At 35.5% G+C, this 22,014-nt stretch overlaps 1 protein-coding gene across 3 annotated transcripts in view; it reads left to right on the top strand.

The window, feature by feature from the left end:
- The window catches only part of LOC140153372 (octopamine receptor beta-2R-like), a 47,752-nt gene extending 34,830 nt beyond the window's left edge, over positions 1-12,922 (top strand). Inside the window, exons 1-2 of one of the 3 annotated variants that reach the window (XM_072176106.1) lie at positions 1,051-1,603; positions 11,487-12,922. In XM_072176106.1, the coding sequence (XP_072032207.1) occupies positions 11,584-12,906 (1,323 nt within the window). In that variant the 5' untranslated portion in view covers positions 1,051-1,603; positions 11,487-11,583 and the 3' untranslated portion in view covers positions 12,907-12,922. Of the gene's footprint in view, positions 1-1,050; positions 1,604-10,794; positions 10,934-11,486 lie in introns of those variants that run through there. The other 2 variants (XM_072176105.1, XM_072176107.1) reach the window with 2 other exon arrangements.
- Positions 12,923-22,014: the final 9,092 nt, after the last annotated feature.

Consider the following 22,014-nt stretch of genomic DNA (forward strand, 5'->3'; position numbering starts at 1 on the left):
TATCTTCAATACGAAAAGGTCAAAATTTTCAATTGATCGTCGGCTTTTCATCCCACCTACATACACTTTAAGTATAAATCATCAGATTTGTAAAGTTTACTTTGAGTACTGTTAAATATCAAAAATATCAATTTTTAATGATTTGCCATAAAATGTGTATTACATTGCGAATTTCTAAAAATCCAAATTATTTGATATCAGAAGGACATTCTTTGTATTCAGAATGCAATTTGATATGTCTGATTTGTTCTAATGTCCCACAATAAATTATGTCCAAACGTTCATACCCCTTCCCTTAATTGGTTATTGATTAAGATACGTACATGCATGTATACACCCAATGATAATATTTGTAGGTATCAAATACATTTAAATATCATCTGGGAATATCATATGAAAAAGTGGTCTGGAATGACTTCGATAGTATCCCCAGAATTAGGCCCATAATAATATGGTTAGGCCTTTTGCATGCATACAATTGGATCACAACGTACAAATCATCATATTATTTATTTATAATTGCAATTGAGGTCTATAGATGCAATCCATTTAAATAATTTTCTAATTATAGTCTTTTTTTTTCACTATATAGTCTATTAATTATTAAGTGTTGAACTTAGTCATTGAAGTCCAAGGCTTATGAAGGAAATGAGGAAGAACTTAATACTTAGCTGTTATACCTGTTATTCACCATGTTCATACTGATGATTCTAAAATTTTGCAAGGTATTATTTTTGTGAATTTCACATATCCAGCTTAACCGCAAAATTAAAGGCGCGGAATGTTGAATAATCCATAGTATGTATGCATCAGTATTAAGCAACTGTGAAATCAAGAAATTATTATTTTGCTTTAAATTATGAAAATATCTTCACATGAAAATATTGGCTTAGACACAGTCAACCAATAGGAAGATTCAGTATGATAAGTTTACAGTGGGAGGGGCTTGACACTGTGATGTCAGACTAGAGCAAATGTTTTCACTCACAGTGTAGCAGCACAACAGCAGAACAGGCTTTTAAAAATATCCTTGTACTGATGTTGTGTATATATGAAGATTGCTTGAATCAGAGTTATTTACGGCAGAAACGGGGTAAGGGTAAGGTTGGGTTATTCAAGTAAACTTTCAGATATGAGTCAACAACTCGGTGAACCAACATCAGCAGAGCAAGTCAGCTAGTCTCACTTTAAACCTGGATTTAATGCATTCAATATATCTGATACAATTTCAATTCAATAAAGGATAGTCTGCTACATTTATTGCTTTTCTGCATTGAATAGCGAGTGTTCTTTTTTCCAGCTGGATGGTTTAGTTATAGCGTACATCATTGCATCAATAACTACACAATAGATAAGCCTCATTTTGGTTCTGTTCATCAGACAGCTAGTTTTTTTTCATATGATGTCACCGTTATCATATCTGTATACCGACTCCAGTTTGCATCATCATCTGTGTCTTACGCATCAACAAGCAGTTATATATTGGAATTATTGAATAGCTGTGATTGAAAAACATATCGGAAAAATAGCTTGTTCATCTGTGGAAGCCATCCACTTATTACCAGTGTGTTATTATCTTCATCTAGATGTATGTTACAATAAGGTATGTGTGCAACATTTCTGCTTTTCTAATTTCAAAATGTTAATATTTTCTTGTTCCCTTCCCTTAAATGAGGTATTCGTATCAAACTTTACAATTTTCAATACATTTGGTGTATTCTTTATACAGAGATCTAAGTTGTCCGGTTTTTGGATTTTGCCAGAGTTTATTTTTACATTTCTGGAATTGGATGATGATATTTCATCATAAAAAGAGCAAAACAAACATCAAAAACATTTCAGTTTTTTTTTCAACAGCTACTTTCATGCTTGTTAATATTCTTAATTCTTATTTTTAATATTATTGTTTTTTTCATACCATTGTTTCACTTCTTTCATCTGCATGATTAAGTTATTTGACTGTATATTATTGTTGCTCATAAACAGATATTTATAATTAATTCAAATGCATTATTTATTTTCAAATAGGAGAAGAGCCAGGGCATTAAAAGAATGCATTGTTCTTCTGTTTTTCTGGTCTTTCACTTACAATTCATTCTAGAAACAAATGAACAAGCAAACAAATAAAATAACCAGCTGAATTATCAATAGTAGATTGAATTAAAACTGACGCAAGCAATGGGATCATAATCATGTGATATAATTTAATTATAATTGACTAAAACATGCTGGTAGTATTATACTACCAGCATGTATAATACATTGATCATGTGATGTAGGTAAATTCCATGTTTTAAAAGATATTGCCCTGTGACAGTTGCGCTCCACTGAATTTTCCCATGGTAGGCCTGGTGCTGAGCATGGGCGTTTTTGTATTTATTTTTATTATTATTACCTTCAAAATGTTTTAACAAAAGTGCTGAACATGCTCAGTGGGTGCATTTTCAACTCTTTTCATTCAAAAACAACCCAACTTTTAAAACAAGATATGCTTTGGATTTTACAGACATGAATCAGAAGCAAATCATTAAATGTCCTAACAAAATGAATCATTATTTTATTTCTATATAGTTGATGTGAAGATGAATTTAATAAGGGAATTCACCATGCATTGTGGGATAGTTTTGGTACAGGAGAACTTTGGGAAAGTGAATGTTTGTGCTGACAAAATATTGTTTTAAATGTGTTGCTAACATTTTAACAAAACCCAAGATATTGTAATTGTAATTTTACAAATTGAGTAAGAAATCTTTCCCTAGAGAAGTCCTTTTCAGAAGGCTGGGCTTTCAGAACTCTAGCCTTCATCTTTGGCTCTGAAGCGGGCTCTGAAGATGGCACTCGCTAGAGTTCCGAAAGCTCAGCCTTCTGAAAAGGACTTCTCTAGGGAAAGATTAAATCTTACTCATGTTTACCAACCTAGAGTACCAAGTAATTTCAAATTTTACAAATTATATAAAATATTTGTAGTAATAACATTGCTACACTAATAGATGAATAATTAAAGCAATTTTCCCGATCAGATTTTTCAACTGTATCTAACTGCCCCACAATGCATTGCTGATATTATATATTTAAAGAAGTGTTGACATTCATTTGTGTATATTTTATTGTTGCCTCAAAAAATATATTGATTTTGATATCTCAGGAACTGTAAGTTTAATTTGAAAATTAAATATATTTAAATGAAAATAGGAAAATATATGTAACAACTCAGTGTGATATGAAATGGTATGTTTGAATCTAAATCATTCAAACTCAGCAAATGCCAGCCAAGAAATTTTAGTCCATCAGAATTTACCAGACTTGATTCAAATATATGTTTACAGATGAATTGCTTTGTAGTGCAGGAAACACAGACCTTCCGTTTATGTTCACTCAAAAATGTAATGCTGCAGATTAACCGATTCTGGTACTTGGCACTCGCTGCATGTCTGCATTGCATATTGAATCATATCTAACAATAAATTGTCGTGTTCAATGGTTAGATTCTGACAATTAAAACTATAGGATTTCAAATACCACTGAATCAATACTTGTCAGTTATGTTTGTTTATTTAAATCAGTAGATTTTGAAATGATTAAAACCCTTGTTTTCTCTATTGTTGCATGTGAAATATGTTAACTTTGATAAAAAGTTGAAGCTATCTTCAAATGACGTAGACAGAAGCTTAGCGTCGCATATTGCTACAGGGCTTTCAGTTAAAAATACTTTCTTGATTTCTACGTTCAAATAACATTAAATTTAACAGAATGTAAACTGTACTTGACATCTGTTTACTGTGCTTAGAAACAATATAAAGTTTAACCCAGGGCAACTGATAACATTATCAATGTATTGTTTTACTGTAGGCAATAGCACATATCCTTGACTGTACTGTTTGTTGACAAACTTGGCATTTATTGTTTGTTGACTAGTGAACTTTCTATAATGATGATAAATGATCTAGCTCATTGGTCAGATTTTACTAACTTATACCGCATAAACACCCCTTAATCAACCCAAATGCCCCAAGTTCTTTTTAGCAAATGGAAGGGAAAGAAGGAAGGAATAAAGAAAAAGCAGAAACAAAGAAGTTATTTGATTTGGTGGGGGTTCGAGCCTCAAAGCCCTCGCGTGCTAAGCACTAGGTCAGCGACTGATAGCCATGGGTGTTTTGCTGGCCAGGCCACAGTGCATGCATATATCGCTTAGGGCGCTTGTGTTAATGCATCACATGGCCATGTTTTGCATGTACCGTAAATGTAAAAATGTACTTTCAGAGTACATAATTGGCCCCGGGAATTGGCCCAAACCATGCATGCAGGTATGTATGGCCAAAGACAGATCCTGAGGAGTCTTGTCACTAAACTGCTATAAACCCTCTGCAAATGCTAGCATCTCATTGACTGCATAGACCCTATCTAGAGCTCTAGAGGGTTATGATATTATAGTAGTGGCCGTTTGAAATGACTTTGATTAGTGCATGGGATCACTAATTAGGTCACACACGTGACTCCCTGCAACAAGCAATGTGCACCAAGGTCCCTGTTAAATATTATCACAACTCCTTCAATTAGCTGTCTAATTGCTTCTAATTAAGAGACACATACCCTAATAAGGCACCTCTATGTCCTAATAAGGTACCTCTATGTCCTAATAAGGTACCTCTATATTCTAATAAGGTACCTCCAAGATCTATAGGAGCCAGCACAGTATGAGACCATGGTTTATTTATAGACACATGCACACTATATTTAGCTTGTAAGAAAATCACATTCAAGTTCAGTTCAGTCTTGTGAATCGGAATGAAATAACACATGCACTATTTAAGGCCCATTCAGTGATTTGCTCATCGGGAAGATTGTAAAAATCATCAGTCCTAGATGTGCTAACATAGCCTGCTAGTGGTTAAGCTGAAACCTGTAAAGACAATAGAAGACATTTTTATGCTACATGTATTTGAATGGGGTTTCAACTTTGTCAATATTATACTGCACTGTTTTCTTTGTTTTTTGCCAATTTTTTCATTTCAAAAATACCTGATGACAATTTGTATTCAATTTATATCCAAGCTAAATTTGTCATACTTTGTGTTTTTTCCTGTCTGCATGCAAAGGCTGCTGGGACATTTAATGGTGGGTGTATCCGTCATTGGCTAGCTCACTTCACTATGGACCACAATAGCCGCATCCCAATGGCATAGTCCAATAACCTCAATTACATAATCATAGTGCAAAATTTGATCTCAAGTTGCAGAGTATGAGTTTTTGTACCCAGATTTTTAAAGGTTCAATGAATGTACAAATGTATTGGGGTTTAAGAACTGTGCCCCTGATAGATGAGCATGTTGTGGATCCTAGTGCTTATTGGTTTATAAATACCTGTCTGCCTCCCTAGCAAATGCCTATAAATAATGACTATTATGGAACCTTTTTTGTCCTCTCAGGAGAACCTTCTCTCTTGAACCTCTCAAAAGATTCTTTAATTTCGGAGAACCCTTAAAGGTAGAGAAGGTTCTCTTCTGAAAATGGTTCTGTATCACATTTTCAACAGTGTTTGAACCATTTATGGTTCTTTAGAGAACCTCTAAGGGTTCTCCTGAGAGGACAACTTTTTTAGAACCTTTATTTCTTAGAGTGTATTATGAAAGAGGAGGGTCTCTTATGTGGAATGAGACAGGTTAATTTAAAAGTTTACAGATACATGGTCAACTTTATAGAAGAAAAACAGATAAAAGTGCCTCTTATAGTGTCTTCAAAATAGAGTGCCTTTGCTCTAACAGTATCTTCAAAGTAAGTGGCAATGTAGAGATTCCTTTCATTATTTTTTGCAACTTCTCTTAGATAGCAAGATTTCCATTTTCCATTTTTTTCTTTCACATACATATATTGTTTTTTAATGTGATGTCTCTACAGTGTGTTTTGGCAGAAAATAATACTTTGGTGTCTTCATAAAGTATGTAAAGTCAGACAAACATACAAGTTTACAGATTTCTAACCGGTTCAGAACCAGTTCAGACCAGTTGCTTGCTTACTGATCACGTTCATGCTATATTTGCCTTGAAGTTTTGGCTTTTAGCCAAACACGATAATATAAAAAGCTAGAATTAGTCACAGTTATAGTTAACTCATTTTTTCATATTTTCAAAAAGTGTTGCCAAGTTGTTTATAAATAAATATGAAAGTTAGCATTATTTCAAACTGACCGTTTGATGGATATTGGAGGCCACGCCTTGTCTCAGCGTAATGCTAGTAGGAAAGTACATCTTAAAGGATTGTATTGGTATCAAAAAACATCCTATTGCTACTGGAAGGAAGTGCATCATTCCATGTATAGTAAACCAATATTAACCATGGTTTTAATATTAATTGGATATGTATGTGCAAATATTAGTTGTTTGTTGCCTAGATATGGCCACAAGAACAGGGGTGAAGCCAGGGGGTGCAGGTGTGTGATGCATCCCCCTCCCCACACACACCCCCAATCCCAATCTGTATAAAAAGGTCCAAAAATGTTGAAAATTATCCCTTTGTAAAAAATGAATGAAACATCCACTTTTTAGCACACCTGAACACCCCCCTCCCCCTATAAATTGACTGCACAAGAAATGTTCAATTTCTGTCCTATTGTGATATTGTCTTTATCATGGCAATATTCATACATATTTAAGGGAAATAAGTCTAATTTCCATCAAGTGCCGGTCGTCATATTTTAGCTACATAAATGGACAATGACAAAATTAAAATTGACTTTACTGGAAAAACAATATTTTAATTTGATCATAATGAAACACTACCTGCATAAGGAAATTTGAGCATATTTGGTAGAGTATTCAGCCAGTAAAACAAAGGTCCAAAATCAGGATGACTAACATGAGGCATTGTTTGACAAGAATAATTTAATATTATAGCTTCTCATATATTTAAATGTTCAGTTATGTATAATAGTTCTTTTAAGGTATGGGTATATGTCTGTTCACTGACTTTTGAGCTTGTGTTACATGAAACATTGATATCCGTTTTGTATGAACATTATAATGAAAGCTAAAGTCAGAGAATGTCTCCAAAGGAAAACACATACTTCCTATTCATCAATTACCAGACTCTCCATCACAATCACAACAGTTGTAAACACTTGGATTTGTAGTACAGTGGACTTGTTACTAGTACTCACAACAGTTCAGTAAGGATGCAACATTTCTTGCTTTTTTTCATATCATTGCAAATATCAGAAATATCACATACATGGATTTTACTATACCTCAAAGATATCCTGCGCACACAAAGTATCTGTACACTTAAAGAGATTTCTAGACCAAAATTATCAAATTAGATGGAGAATTTTGTTCTGCATATTTTGATACCTCATTTGGCATGATGGAACTTTATCCCCCCCCCCCAAGTTGAATGAAAATAGAGAGCATTTCAAAAGTGACAAATTTGGATACTTCCTCCTTCAGGGTGATTCCTTCCAGCTTTTACAACAGGTTCATTACAACGTAACAGATTACACTCACTTGCTGTGCTCATAATTTAGCGTGTTTTGAGAGAAAAATCTATGTTAAGTTTGTCACTTTTGGATGCTCTCTTTTTTCATTCAAATTGGTATACAAGTTGGGAAAATAAAGTTGCATCATGCTAAATGAGGTATCACAAATACACAGAACAAACTCTCCATCTATTGATACCTTATTTGGTAGCTTAGGTTTAGTATCCTTACGTTATTGCTTCAGTTTATATGGATACTATTTGGTGTGTAGTATATTATTACTCAGTGATCTCTAATTCAATATTTCTTACTAACAAAAATGTCTACATCATAGGACTCACAAATTATGCAATAAAGAGTAAATTAAACAGGCACCATATTGTTATTGTCTATAAATGTCTAATAATATTCATATTAAGGTACTTTCCTGATACAAATTAAATTGTTATTTCTAATCTAGAAAGCGGAGTGTCTCTCACAGAATAACTTCCAAGTTGCAAAATAAAGACAGGGGTCATTGGCTCTTCTATTATGCACTAATAATAACTTTCATCAATGCTTTCATTAATTATTAATATAATTTAAAATGAACAAGCAAACCTATTATTAGAAAATGGAAGCTGGGTAAGTGTCAACATAGTTCCAAGGAGTCAATCAGTGATGAATCCTACCATAGACTGGCATCCCAATAAAAAAAACTGCACTTCGTGGACATGGGTATAGCACATAGAGTGACAGCCTGCCTACTGCCCTCCCCCCCCCCCACACACCCCGACTATGCCACTGTGCAGGAGCAACATCCAAGCAGGGGTGCAGGAGGCAACTTCCTATAGATTTGAGGGATTTTGAGTGGCCCAGATGCCCGGGGGGTACTCAGTACAAATGACCATATGGGGATGTGCCGCAAATATGGGTAGCATTTTCAGCCTTTTGGTATATCAATGACCCCTTTTTCAAAGCCTATTTTGGTATATGAATGGGTCCTTTTTTCAAAATTGTCCCAAAATTTTGGGAAAATTTGTAAAAACTAAGACAATTTTGGTTAAATTCGGCCAAAAATTTTGACTTTTGGTATATCAATGGGTCCAAATTTCTTGAAAAATTGGTATATTTATGGGTCCACTTCCAAAATCTCAGCGGCACGTCCCTACCAAAACCAAACTTGAGTACCCCGGGCCCAGATGGGCTATTCTTTCACACATTTCTATTCTATATAATGTACAAAAAATTCAGATCTTATTTAAAACTTGATCAGTTGGCACGCAAACTAGGAATGATGCGGTGTGCTACAAATGGCAAGTGAGCCACCTTGAAAAGGCCTGAAATAGATGAGACATAATTATACCAGCCCCTGATGCCATAGACCAATAGGTGTACAATCACATTTAGGTAGTTCACATTCCCTGCTTGCACTTTCTAATAATTGATGTGGTAGCTTTTTATAGCTCATCTTGCCTATAAATAGCTCTCGATAGTGCATCAATTTATAAAAATATACGAAATATCTGATATTTTGGCAGCTGTCCTAAATGTGGTGTGCAGATATATCAATCATGACAATGAAGATCTGAAGTTAAAATGAACATTGTTTGTTGGCCTGGGAGCTAGGCTACTTTGTAGTTCTTTTTGCACAGCAATTCATCCCAGCTAAGATCTTCCACAGAGTGCATACAACACATTCCCAGTGACCTGAGATAGGAGCGGTTCTGCAAAATTCTGGACTAAGATTGAAAATTATATTTCCCTGTTTTGATAACATTTTATTTTTAGGGAACAGGTCAAGTTTAGAAGTTATTTTGTGTTCAGATTTCAATAATGCCTTCAAGCTGCTATTGGACGTGGGATCAGCATCTTGTATCGTGTGATGAAATTAATCGTGTAGGGTCTTGAAATGATACGAACTAAATCATTTTTGGCCTAGAGGAGTTATTTGGATTGATGCTATATATAGGAGGTTGTTTGTTTCAAAGTGTCAAGCGGTATTTTGTCAGGATAGGTTATGTTACTAATTGCGATTAGATGGCTGTACCACCTAGATTTGATTTTCAAGTTTTATTGGTTCTGGTAGGCGGTTCATTTCAAATTGGGTTTCTTGCCACAGTAAATGACACTCAATTAACCAAAGCACTATAGACCATAGACCATGTAACATTTGTTTACACCTGCTGTGCTCCTAAGAAGCACCTGTGGCCATATTCAATTTAAAATTTCACTCAAGTTAAGGTTTCCCCTATAGTAAATTTTGGTGGAGTGTGTGGCATGGAACGCTGAACTTCAGGAACTGAAAACTGTTTTTCAGGCAAAAGAGGGGCTTCTGAACTGAAATTTAAGAAATGTGAACTAACAATGGGCTAGATTTGAGCTATAGAGGTACATTTATGGGAGTTAAACTCAAAGCCAAGCTAAAGAACTGAATCATGATCTCTAAAATGAAAATCTTCATAACTACACCAGAGAGGCTGAAAAGGGGACCATTGATGACTGCCACATATACCTGTACCACCTTTACATGTGAGTGCCCCTTCCCCCTCGGATTTCTTCTGGGTAACATATAGGTATACTGCAAATTTGTTACCCTTACCCTGAATTTAAATTTTGTATGATTGCTAATCCTTCCTTCGATAGTGTTCTATGAGCAAGGGAATTGAACCAAATTTCACTATACCCCAATCAATACCCACAATCCTCTGAACAGAAAAAAGGCAGTAAATAAAGTAAATAGTAGGTTTCAATTGGACCATGGAATTCTCTTTATTCCATGATTAGACCTATTAGTTCTTGACGTCAACTTTAGACTTCCCTTGTTGAACAATCAATTGTCTTGTAATCACAACCAATAACCTGTTTGCCTCAATTGTATTAAGAAAAATGAACCAGACACTTAAGAGTTAACGCTTTAGGTGTGGCATCATTTCAAGTTAGAAGGCTTAATAATCCAAACACTTATTCTGGGATAATTATAGGACTAATATGATTTAATTTGTGTGTTATTGAACACTTTAAAACTTTAAAAGACTTCAAAAGTCTTTAAAAGTTAAGGAAAAGATATGTGAACCAAATATTTGTTATATATTTTGGCATTTTCTTGACATATTACTTACTTTGAGTTGATATGCAGCGGAGTATTAGGGCGTAACCTCAAAGACCAAGGTTAATTGAGTCCAATTAGATAGTACCATCACACTTATTGTTAGCTAGATCCTTTCAATGGATGGCGCTAGAACTTTCTACAGAATTTTAACAGTTTATAATTGACAGGAAGAAAGCATGGTCAACTTTGAATATGCGCATTTCAATCACTTAAATACTGGGCTGTAGTACCGGTTAGCGGGCATTTAGATTAGTGGTGTGTAGTCAACATGGTCAAGTGATGTGCAGTCTTCATGCAGTGTGACATTGTTTTTACTTATTTAAGATTGATCTATTAGCTGTGTAGTAATTTGGAACCAGTGAATGTCTTCAGAGGTATACTTCATTTTTTTCAATATTTCTTCTTCTTCTTATATACATGCTGTACCTCAATCCCAGACCTCAAAGTATTGATTATTATCGCACAGGTTTTACGTGCACTGTTAACTATGTACTATGCATGATCCTGGAACCTAGGATTGAGTGCAGATATCAGATTTGGGGATCGGTTCATCTTCTCTGGCACTTAACGTGTATAGGGATGACTCTTACTTCCAGTCTTAGCCAGTCAGACAGGTAATCAGTGAATATTACCAACATAGCAGGAACTTGCTTTTACCTGCCTGTGGAGTAATTCAAATATTCCATTTATCAGCAAGAAAATGAAGATGTTCATAACCTATAGCATGTAGTATCGCTATTTTACCAGCCCCGATGCAAAGTAACTCAGCATTTGTGGGCTAGTGTACAATCCTCAATGTCTCATCTTATTTAATGATTTTAATATTGAATGTTTTTAGGTTGGAGTCATTATTTTTGAATATCTCAATTGCTCTCAGTAGTTCACTTACTTATTTTATGTCTTTTCTTTTTTGTATCTTTTCTGCAGGTTAACAATGGATGTATGGTCAGATTTGAATTACACTGGATAACGCTCTCAAAACGAAGGAAAAAAATATCACTTTACCTACTGCATCATCACTTCAATGGAAATCACAATGACAATGCACCACATGTACCCCACTCCTGTAACAAGCCGACACGAAGAGCGCCACGCTATGACGACAACCCACGTAAATTGTTCCCGCAAGTTGGCAAGCAGCAACGAGAGCCATGGACTAATAGAATGGACTACTTATCATATTATCGCAATATGTGTCGTGGGATTCCTATTCATCTTGACGTTATTTGGTAGTGCTTTAGTTATCATATCCATCATGAAATTCAAACGTCTTCAGATTCCTTCTAATTATATCTTGCTAAACATGGCTATAGCAGATATATGTGTTGCTACACTTATGCCATTAATTCTTGTTCTAGAACTTGTCGGTGATTTTTCTCGTAACATTTACATGTGTATGCTGCCATATTGCCTTATAACACTAGCTTCTGGTGCCTCGTTGTTAACTCTTTGCATCATAGCGTACGATAGATACGCAGCCCTCGTCAAGCCTTTAAGATATGGTGAACGAATAACGACTGTAAGAATCGCTTTAATCTGCGCCGCTGCATGGATCTATGTTTTACTCATATCTTCTGTACCGTTTCTTGGCTGGTATTACAGTACTGAAAGTTTGGTGGACTTCAAGTGTCAATATCGCGTTCTCAATAACTATGCAATACTGTTTCAGATTGTTAGCATTTTTTTACCGGGATGTATTGTAATGATATATTGTTACTGTAGAGTAATGCTGGTTGCAAGGAGGCATACAAGGGCTATATCAGCTGTACAAGTATCACTCTTCCCAAGTCAAGTTAACATTAACAAATCCCATAATATGTTTAAGGGAAATAAGTACACAAGAACGCTAGCTGTCATTCTAGGAATATTTATTTTAACTTGGGTTGTGTTTATTGCATCACTTTTAATCGAAATTTTCTGCCCAATTTGTGGCTGTACTGTACAACTTCACAAATACACCGGACTTTTAGTATTTCTAAATAGTTCACTCAATGCGTGGATTTATTGCTACCGAAATAAAGATTTTAAAGCGGCATTCAGGAGGTTGATGAGACCCATCTTTCCGTGCCTTCGTAAAAAGCTGGGCCAATCGCAATCTCAACTCAACGACGGTCGTCGCGGGTCTACATCACGGATATCAGAAGCTTTGAGCAGGACTAATAGTATGGTTGGTGGAATTAATCAACAATTACAAGTTTTATATGAAAATGAGGTGATGGGAGAGGTTGAACAGCCTCCCCCACAGAAACCTAAACCACAAATTATCCCTCAACCAAGTAATAATAATAGTAGTAATAAAGCACAAGAACAGGGACCTGTAGCAGAGAATGTACCTGCAAATCAGTAAAATGTACTTTCTTTATCATGGTACTGTCTTTTTTTGTACAGTATTTATTGGATCATTGTACAGGGTGTCCCTTAAAGATCTGGATCATCGGAAACAGAATTTGTTGGGTATTTTACCGGGGTATTTTAATGCATAAACCAAACATAACTAAAAACCGATGTGGTTGAGGAATATATCAGCTATCATATACTTTTTGAATTTGACATTTGCCCTTTCTGTTTTTGAAATAAAAGAATTTTACAAAACTACCTCATTTTCAATCCGGTCCACAGAATCAAATATCTATCAATGACAATAGACGCCTCATGCGCTGATGGTGCGCAGTGATTAGCACTCCGAATACAGATCATAGATTGATATTTGAACCTGTGGAAAGGTTTGAAAATGAGGGAGTTTTGTACAATTCTTATATTTCAAGAACAGTGTGGTCAATTGTCAAATTTGTGATATGTGATAGCTGATTTATTCCTCAACCACACCAGTTATTTAGTTATTTTTAGTTGTGGTGTTAAAATACCCAAAGAATTAAGTTTTCGACAACACAGTTCTTTCAGGGGCACCCTGTATGTGAATGCTATCTTTACCTTTTGTTGTTGTAAACATTTAAATATGGTATCTTTGTATATGAAATTGGCAATACATTCAAATTGTATGAAATGAATAGTATGTAACATTTATTAATATTGATATAATGTAAAACTATGAACGGAAGTCATAGGTGAAAATTCTATATATATTGTTTTCTATCAGATATTAAAAATAAGCCTTGTATGTATATATTGGGAAAATGAATTTGTTGAACAGCTCGATGTCTTCCCAGCAAACACAAAAATGTTTTATAAATGTGTCATAAACATGTTTTGGTTTTGGTCAAAATGTTTTTATAACATTTAAATGTTGGTTTATATAAAGGTCATTTTTAAAACATTTTATATGAAAAAAACACTACAACAGCAAAATGATGTCAAAATGTTACTACAAAATATTTTTTGGCAAACATTTTTGAAAAATATTTTGTCAACACTTTACATTATATTAAAATGTTTTGCATTAAGTTTTCAACTCGAGTTTTTAACTCGACATTTAAACATTTCTGTAAAACATTTAGTGTTTGCTGGGTTAATAATGCTATATTCTTGCCTTGAATCATACTTATCAAAATTGTTTGTAATTAGTTGTAACACTTATACTGTAATACAATATGGTACACAACTCCTGTCTGAAACCCAATGGTGCTTGTTCATTTTACACAGAATAAAACACAGCAGTTTTCAGATTCTTGATGTTTAGTGCCAAAAGATGCATATAGTTAAACTGTTGTGTAACACAAAAGTAACAAAAATAAATCAATTTTGTTTTAACGTTGTTCTCTATTACTCCAATTTATTTAAATATGTTTAGTGTTTTCATTTATAGTAATTGGACGATCAAGAATGAACTGTATGGTGCAACACAGATCCTGGAAGATCTTTCCATGATCTGGATCTGTGGGTGCAACCTGCAATGGTTTTGTAGTCAACCATTTACAGTGTTGGAAAAAAATATAAATTTGCCGAAGTTAATCTAAATTTGCCCAACACCACAATACTGTGGATCGAAAAGTGATAGTCTGTTACATTTTTAATATGTTTTTTGAAAATATGGCCAAAAAATAGGCTAATTTGGCATATCTTCCCAGAAATAAGAAGTTGCCCAAAAATTCAAGATTCAGAAATGGTGTTTTTGGATTGGTGGGGCTAGCACAATTGGGCTCCCAAGTTGCAGATCAAGTAAAACTGTTCATAAACAACTTTAAGTGGGCATGCATCCTGTACTTACTGAAAGACACATGTTAGACTCAGGATGTGTTGAAATTCCTTATACATGTACAAACCACACATGCACACACCCAGGCTCAAAATAACTCAAATTCATAGAAATGCTATATAAAGTGCTAAACTGATGCAATTAAATAAGCCAATGGGTCATTTGGTTCATGAACATGGATACTTATTATGCAATGATGTTTGATATATGATATGCAGGTGAAGGGGAAGTGTTGGGGATGGGGAAATATTGGGCAATAGTTAAGCTTATAATGATACATAAGCAGATCCGATTAAAGATATGTCGGTACTCCAACTATTATTAGGTAAACTTGGCCATTTTGAATTTGAACAGAACTGTTCAGTATCTTGTTAAGAGTATCTTAAAAGATCACTGCCATCCCACCGCTAGAGTGTTGTAAAAGTTGTAATGTGTTGTTTTCAGCAGAATTAAAATTATCTCAAGAACAACAGCCTAACTTAAATGTTGATATGGCTTTCGGCATATTGTAACCTATGAAATGGAAAATGTTTCTGGTGTTTTGAGTGTTTATTTCTTAAATTTTACTTTGCAGTCATAGCATTTCACGAATATTAATTTTGAATACAAAATTATTAATTAATACCGCATGGTGAGAGTACCAATAAGCAATACCTGAGACAATAGGCAGGCAATACCAGTCATTTAGCAGTGTTTAGAACTGGAATTATGTATTTTCGTCTCGGGTTTAGAACTTCATCAAACCTGTTCCTGAGATATGAATACTTAATGTTGTAAACAATTAGCCCACTGTGCAACTAGCCTATGAAATAAGAAAGCAGTTCAACTCTGGTTTTGGTCGTATCTCTAAAATCAACTCTAAATGACAAATTACTAATCTTACTTGCTTGGTTGATTTAAAAGGTTGTGTGGGATTGGAAGTGAGTGTAGGCGGCATAGTGGAAGTGATTGTAGGCGGGTAAGCAAAGAGTGACTGATGTGATAAACATGATAAATGTGCATTTTACTTCAAGTGTAGAAATGCAGGTACAGGAAGGGGAAATAAGTTCACACATCATAAACATAGTAAAGTGCTTGATGAAGGTTTGGCAGATTTCTAGAAGGGCCACGTTGGGGGTTGTTGGCTTAAGGAGCAGTGGGTATTGGATATTAGTAACTGAGTTGGAGTCTTATTCTTGTGCAAGAAGGTAACACCCCTTCAATAAGGCTAAGGGATGTTGGTATGTTTTACTCTCTGTAAAATTGAGTTTAAAAAGTTGTGTTGGGTGTGTGGGAGGTTTGCATGTATGAGTACCATACTTTGATCATTGTGCTCTATTGCAAAATATGCTTGCCACTTCCTGCTTGCTTCCCATCCCACAGATCCAAGTCTAAACAGTCTAAACAGACTCAAAATGATTTAAATGTGAAATGCTCCATTTTCACAATATTTTTTTCTCAAAAACAAAACAAAACAAAAACATGTTTTGAAATAATGACATACCAAAATGCTGTGGAATTTGGGTTATTCCTTCATGTAATTTTACACGAAATTAGGGTTGGGTTAGGATTAGGGTTATGATTAGGGTTAGGGTTATGATTAGGGCTAGGATTAGCTTACACAAAATAATTACATGAAGGATCGACCGGAATTTGCTGCACACAGTACATCATGGATCACTTTTCTGCAATTGTCAGATACAGGCAATTTCAGACAATTGTCTGCAAATTTTTAACTGAAATCCACAATGGATTGATATTCAATAGTGTGGCACTTGTGAAGAGCCTTGCATGTGATTTTGAGAAAGTTAATAAAAATCTTTTTAAATACTATCAACTGATATTTAATAAAGTGAGTTTAATATTGTGTTACCTTGGCAACTAATGTGACTGTATTGTTGAAAACCAGGGGTGTTCGAGTTGCAATTCAATGTAGAATTATAAAAGCAAATTTCTTATAATCTGTAATAATTGGGCTGTTCCAGTTGAATTCCATCCACCCTGTATGGAAGACATAACCATAATCTTCCACACAGGGGCAGTAGTGTATGCAAGGGGAGAACACCCACTTTGTCATTCAGTTGGGGAAAACTGCACAGAGTCAGGGAAATGCACCTAATCGTGGGAAATTTACACGGCCCCACTTGTGTGGGTCAGTCGGTGGAAATGCACTTAGTCTGGGGAGGATAGTAGCGGAAAATATCTGGGCTTCGCTTAAGAATTTTAGGGAAAAAAATTGATACCACCATAGGAGTGTATGGATTTCAACTGGAAGAGCCCAATATATGTGTGAAAGCACACTAAATTTAAAAGTCTTATATGGACTTACAATATTGTAAATTTATTAAAGGAAGGGGTATGAACGTTTGGACAGTATTTATTGTGGGACATTAGAGCACATCAGACATATCGAATTGCATTCTTAATACGAAAAATGGCCTTCTGATATCAAATGATTTTGATTTTTGAAATTCGCAATGTAATACACATTTTATGGCAAATCATTAAAATTGATATTTTTGATATTTAACAGTACTCGAAGTAAACTTTATAAATCTGATGATTTCTACCTAAAGTGTATGTAGGTGGGATGAAAAGCCGACGATCAATTGAAAATTTTGACCTTTTGTATTGAAGATATGGATTTTTTCCCCAAAACACAAAAAAAATTAGGTCTTTTTGGGAAAAAAATCCATATCTTCAATATGAAGGTCAAAATTTTCAATTGATCATCGGCTTTTCCTCCCAGCTACATACACTTTAAGACTCTATCATTAAATTTATAAAATTTACTTCGAGGACTGTTATATCTCCAAATGTGAAAAATATCAAATTTTAATAATTTGTCATAAAATTTTATTATATCGTGAATTTCATAAAATGAAAATTATTTGATATCAGAAAGACATTCTTCGTATTCAGAATGCAATTTGATAGGTCTGATGTCCTCTCATGTCCCACAAAAAATGCTGTCGAAACGCTCATTCCAGTTCCCTTAAGTTGCATTAAACATAATTTTATAGCACTGAACAGTGTAATGGCAAAGAACATAGACCACCCAGTTATTTTCAGAATTCTGTCAGCTACAGGGTGTCTCTAAAAGAACTGTACTGTCAGAAACTAATTTTTTTGTGTATTTTGAAGTTCATGCTTGCATCAAACATCATACATGGCCAAATATTTTAGGCATTGAACAGTAAAACAGCTTTCATATACTTTTTGATTTTGAAAATTGACTGTATTATTCTTGAGATATAGAAAATTTACAAAACTGTCAAAAATACCTCATTTTCAATTTGTTCTCAATGATCTGTATTTTTATCACATTCTAGCTTATATCTCAAGACTGAAATGATCAAAATTCAAAAAGTATATGAAAGCTGAGTTACTGTGCCATTTCATGAAGCATTCGGTCATTAACTTTAAAATACCCAAAAATTCAAGCACGTTTTCAATGGTGGTCTTTTATGTGACACGTCAACAGTTTTGTGAATGGTTTATAAAAATGGAACTTGATGAATAAATGCTGTTGGCAAAAACATATTATGTATAGCTGTATGTGTTTCTTTATGAACATCCTCCAACTTAAAACCCTGACATACACACCCCCAGACATGAACACACTGGTAAAGATCCATCAACTACATATAAAATTCTTATAATTGTGGACACAAATTAACTACTGCTAACTGGATCTATTCAAGATACACCTAGAGAATGTGGACTTCCCTTTACCTGAGTGGCCAATGTGGTACTTACTGTTTATTTTGCAAACCTTTTCTTTTCTAGATTAATAAATACATTTCATTTATGATATACATATCACTTGTTGACAAAGAATTTGGCCTGAATAATGCATGTGCATTCAGATGTTGATGCATCAAACTGTCACAATTCTGAAATTGTGACAGTTCCTGTTTTTTTTATGCAGCTTGTCAAAAAGTAGGAATTGTCATTCTAGAATTTTGACAGTGGACCCTATCATAATAATATTCTAGAATTGTGACAATTCCTAAACAGCAGGCTGTATGTAGGCCTATGGCTGTGTGTTATCATATTTGGTAGCGGGTAGCAGGACTAGCTGCTCTGATTAGGTTTTCAATGCAAATTAAGTAGCTGATTGGCAAAATTGATGGGTTTTTCTTTTCCCCCACAATGATCTGGAGATCCATATCGGGTACAATGACGTAACTTTGTAGGGTTGCAGGGCCAGAGGTTCTCAACCTGCATTTCCATTTAAAGCCATATTATAACATTTTCAAACAAAATAGATTAGCATTTCTTTGCCATAAAATGTTAGCTTTTACTGTCAGATATATACCCTTTTATTTTTGAACCGATCAACTACGGCAAAGCAAAGAAAATTGGAATTTATTACCAGCGCACATGACGCCAATACGTACCACTCCTTCGGTCATGTTATGGTACGACCCTTTGTTGTGTATATCACCGTCCCGCACGCCGTGTACGTACTGTGTGTTATGAACATCGTGTATGCGTTTGACTAATAATTCCATCGTAATAATAAAACGCCGGTTCCGGCGTTTTATTCAAAATCTCGGATTTTGACAAAACTACAGCACCCAGAGTCTTGATTTTTGCAGGGTATATTGGTTTAATAAAGTACAATTTAATCATGTAAAAAAAGAATTTTAAAAATTCAGTGAGGGCGTCCTCCTCAGCAAATGTTAAGCAACCTGATTAAGGGAGTAAAATATTACAATTGCATTATCTGGACAACTGTAAGGGGGCTCAAACTCATTGACCAGGGGAATGTTTTGCAGGGGTTGGGTCAAAGGTCATGCAGAGGTCAAATTTTAGAAATGCATTTTCTGGACATCTGTAAGGGGCACGGGGCTCAAACTCGGTGACAACAAACTACATGACCAGGGGAACATTATGAAACATCTCGCAGGGGTCGGGTCAAAGGCCGGTCATCTGGGGTCCAATCTTAGAATTGTATTATCTGGACATCTGTAAAGGGTACAGGGCTAAAACTCGTTGACAACAAACCTCATGACCAGGAGAACATTTTGGATCATTTTGCAGGGGTCAGGTCATGTCAAAGGCCATCTAGTGTCAAATCTTAGAATTGCATTTTCTGGACATCTGTAAGGAGTAGGCTTACGGGGCTCAAACTTGGTGATAACAACTTTAACCTCATGACTAGGGGAACAGTTTTGCAGCAGGGATCAAATAGGCCTACCTTCAAAACACCAACATGCCCCAGCTAGGTTTGTGATCTATGACCACGATTTGGGACTAGTTCTTCTTCCTTCCTTCCTTCCTCTTTTTCTTCTTCTTCCTTCTCCTTTTTTCTTCTTCTTTCTTTTTTTTCCTGCAAATGAAAGAGGGGTGGCTGCCCCCTGTGGCGCAGTCCCTGCCTTGCTCTATTTTTAAATTTAAATTTCAAGTGTAACAATACTTTTTGTGAGCAGTTTATAATATTATGATCATTAAGGGGCTAATTATGAGCCCTGGGGAGGGTAAAATTGGGGGGGGGGGGGGGGCAAGAATTTTTGGCGAGACGAGAGGGGGGGCAAACAATTTTTGGCGAGCCGAGAGGGGGGGCAAGCGATAATTTTTGGCACACATTCATGGGGCGCCTTTTAAATAAAACGCTCTAAAAGGCTTAGGAAAACAGTACGGAAACACTTTAATATGCACAAGTGTGTAAAGGGGGGGGGCAAAGATTTTTTGGCGGGCCGAGAGGGGGGGCAAGCGATTTTTGGCAGGCTGAGAGGGGGGGGCACGCAATTTTTGGTGGGTTGTTTGGAAATTTTACCTCATAATTATTGCACAGCCCCTTAATTATCATCTCCCCTCGGAGGAGGGGGTAAATTTCCGAACAGCCCGCCTAAAAATTGCTTGGCCACCCTCGGCCTGCCAAAAATCGCTTGCCTCCCCCCCTCTCGGCCCGCCAAGAAATCTTTGCCCCCCTCCTTTACACATGCCAAATTGTTGGGATCCCAATTTGCAAGCCTTAGATGGTTAGATATATGTTGCAAGCGCGGCGAGCAGGAAAATTTGCATATTAAAGCATTTCCGTACTGTTTTCCTAAGCCTTTTTATAGCGTTTTATTTAAAAGGTGCCCCATGAATATGTGCCAAAAATCGCTTGCCCCCCCCCCCCCCTCTCGGCAAAAAAGTTTAGCGGTCCATCGAGGGGGGTCAAAAACGTTTTCGAGGGAAAAATTTGAGTTAGACCAGCCCCCCTACCAAAGTATTAATGAACACTCCCTAATGGCGCCTGGATTAATTTAGCTTTCATCAGAAGCATTCTATATGCTTGTAGACGAGGTTTTATGGTATTGTTGACAATACTAGGTCCATGAACATTTCACTTTTTGTATTGAATCAAATGTATTGAATATTATTAAAGCCTCATTTAACATTTTAATATCATGACAACGGGCATGGCAAAAACAATTGGCCAAATTAATACCACACATGCATCATCCTGAATAGACTTGATTTTTAATTCGGGCTTTCGCGATTATTAAACTGGTAGATTCTAAAATCAGAACTGTTCAGTATTGAAGTGCCATTATAATATGTTGCATTCAATAAGCCTACGGATACTTTACTGTTACTGTCACTAATAAAATTATATTGGCCTAAACCTTTTCATAACCATTTACTAGTATAAATATTTTGATGTAATAAAATAATATCAGTATAATTTCCAGTTCAACTGAATGAGTTCATAATGATTAAATAACATATTTTTATTTATCAAAAATCGACTATGGCATAGTCTACATCCTGAACGACTGCACATGCGGGATTTTATTGGGCAAGGGGGTTCAAGAACTGTAGTCAGTTTGTCAACTAGAGCGATAACCGCACCATAGCTGAACCATGTGGCTTCGGCAGTATATTGTGGTAGGCCTATACCACTGTCACCCTGAGTCTGTAATGGACATAATCTCGAAATGCTACGAAGGTATGAACGCCCGAGTGGTGTTAATGAAAGAGGAAAAGTAAAGAATATAAAATAAACTAGAGCAACTGTGCCCTTTGCAAGGGCACAAGGTAAGTTAGGCGGATGACTGTGACGATCTGATCAAGCAGCAATACTGTGCAGGATAGTATTAATTTTAATAAGACTGTTTCATTATTTGCCGTTTTAATATACCTTGATCGTGAGAAGCTGGCATTTTGAAAACTTGACTTTTGACCTCTGTCTGACCCCCTTAATGACCTCAAATGAATTTTAAAATATTTAAAACATGTTAAGAATGTCATAAGGATCATTGCATTTAAATTTCAGCTGAATTGAAGCATTTTGAAAACTTGACCTTTGACCCCTTTATTGCCCCT

This window comes from Amphiura filiformis, chromosome 5 (assembly GCF_039555335.1).
Source record: "Amphiura filiformis chromosome 5, Afil_fr2py, whole genome shotgun sequence".
Classification (NCBI taxonomy): domain Eukaryota; kingdom Metazoa; phylum Echinodermata; class Ophiuroidea; order Amphilepidida; family Amphiuridae; genus Amphiura; species Amphiura filiformis.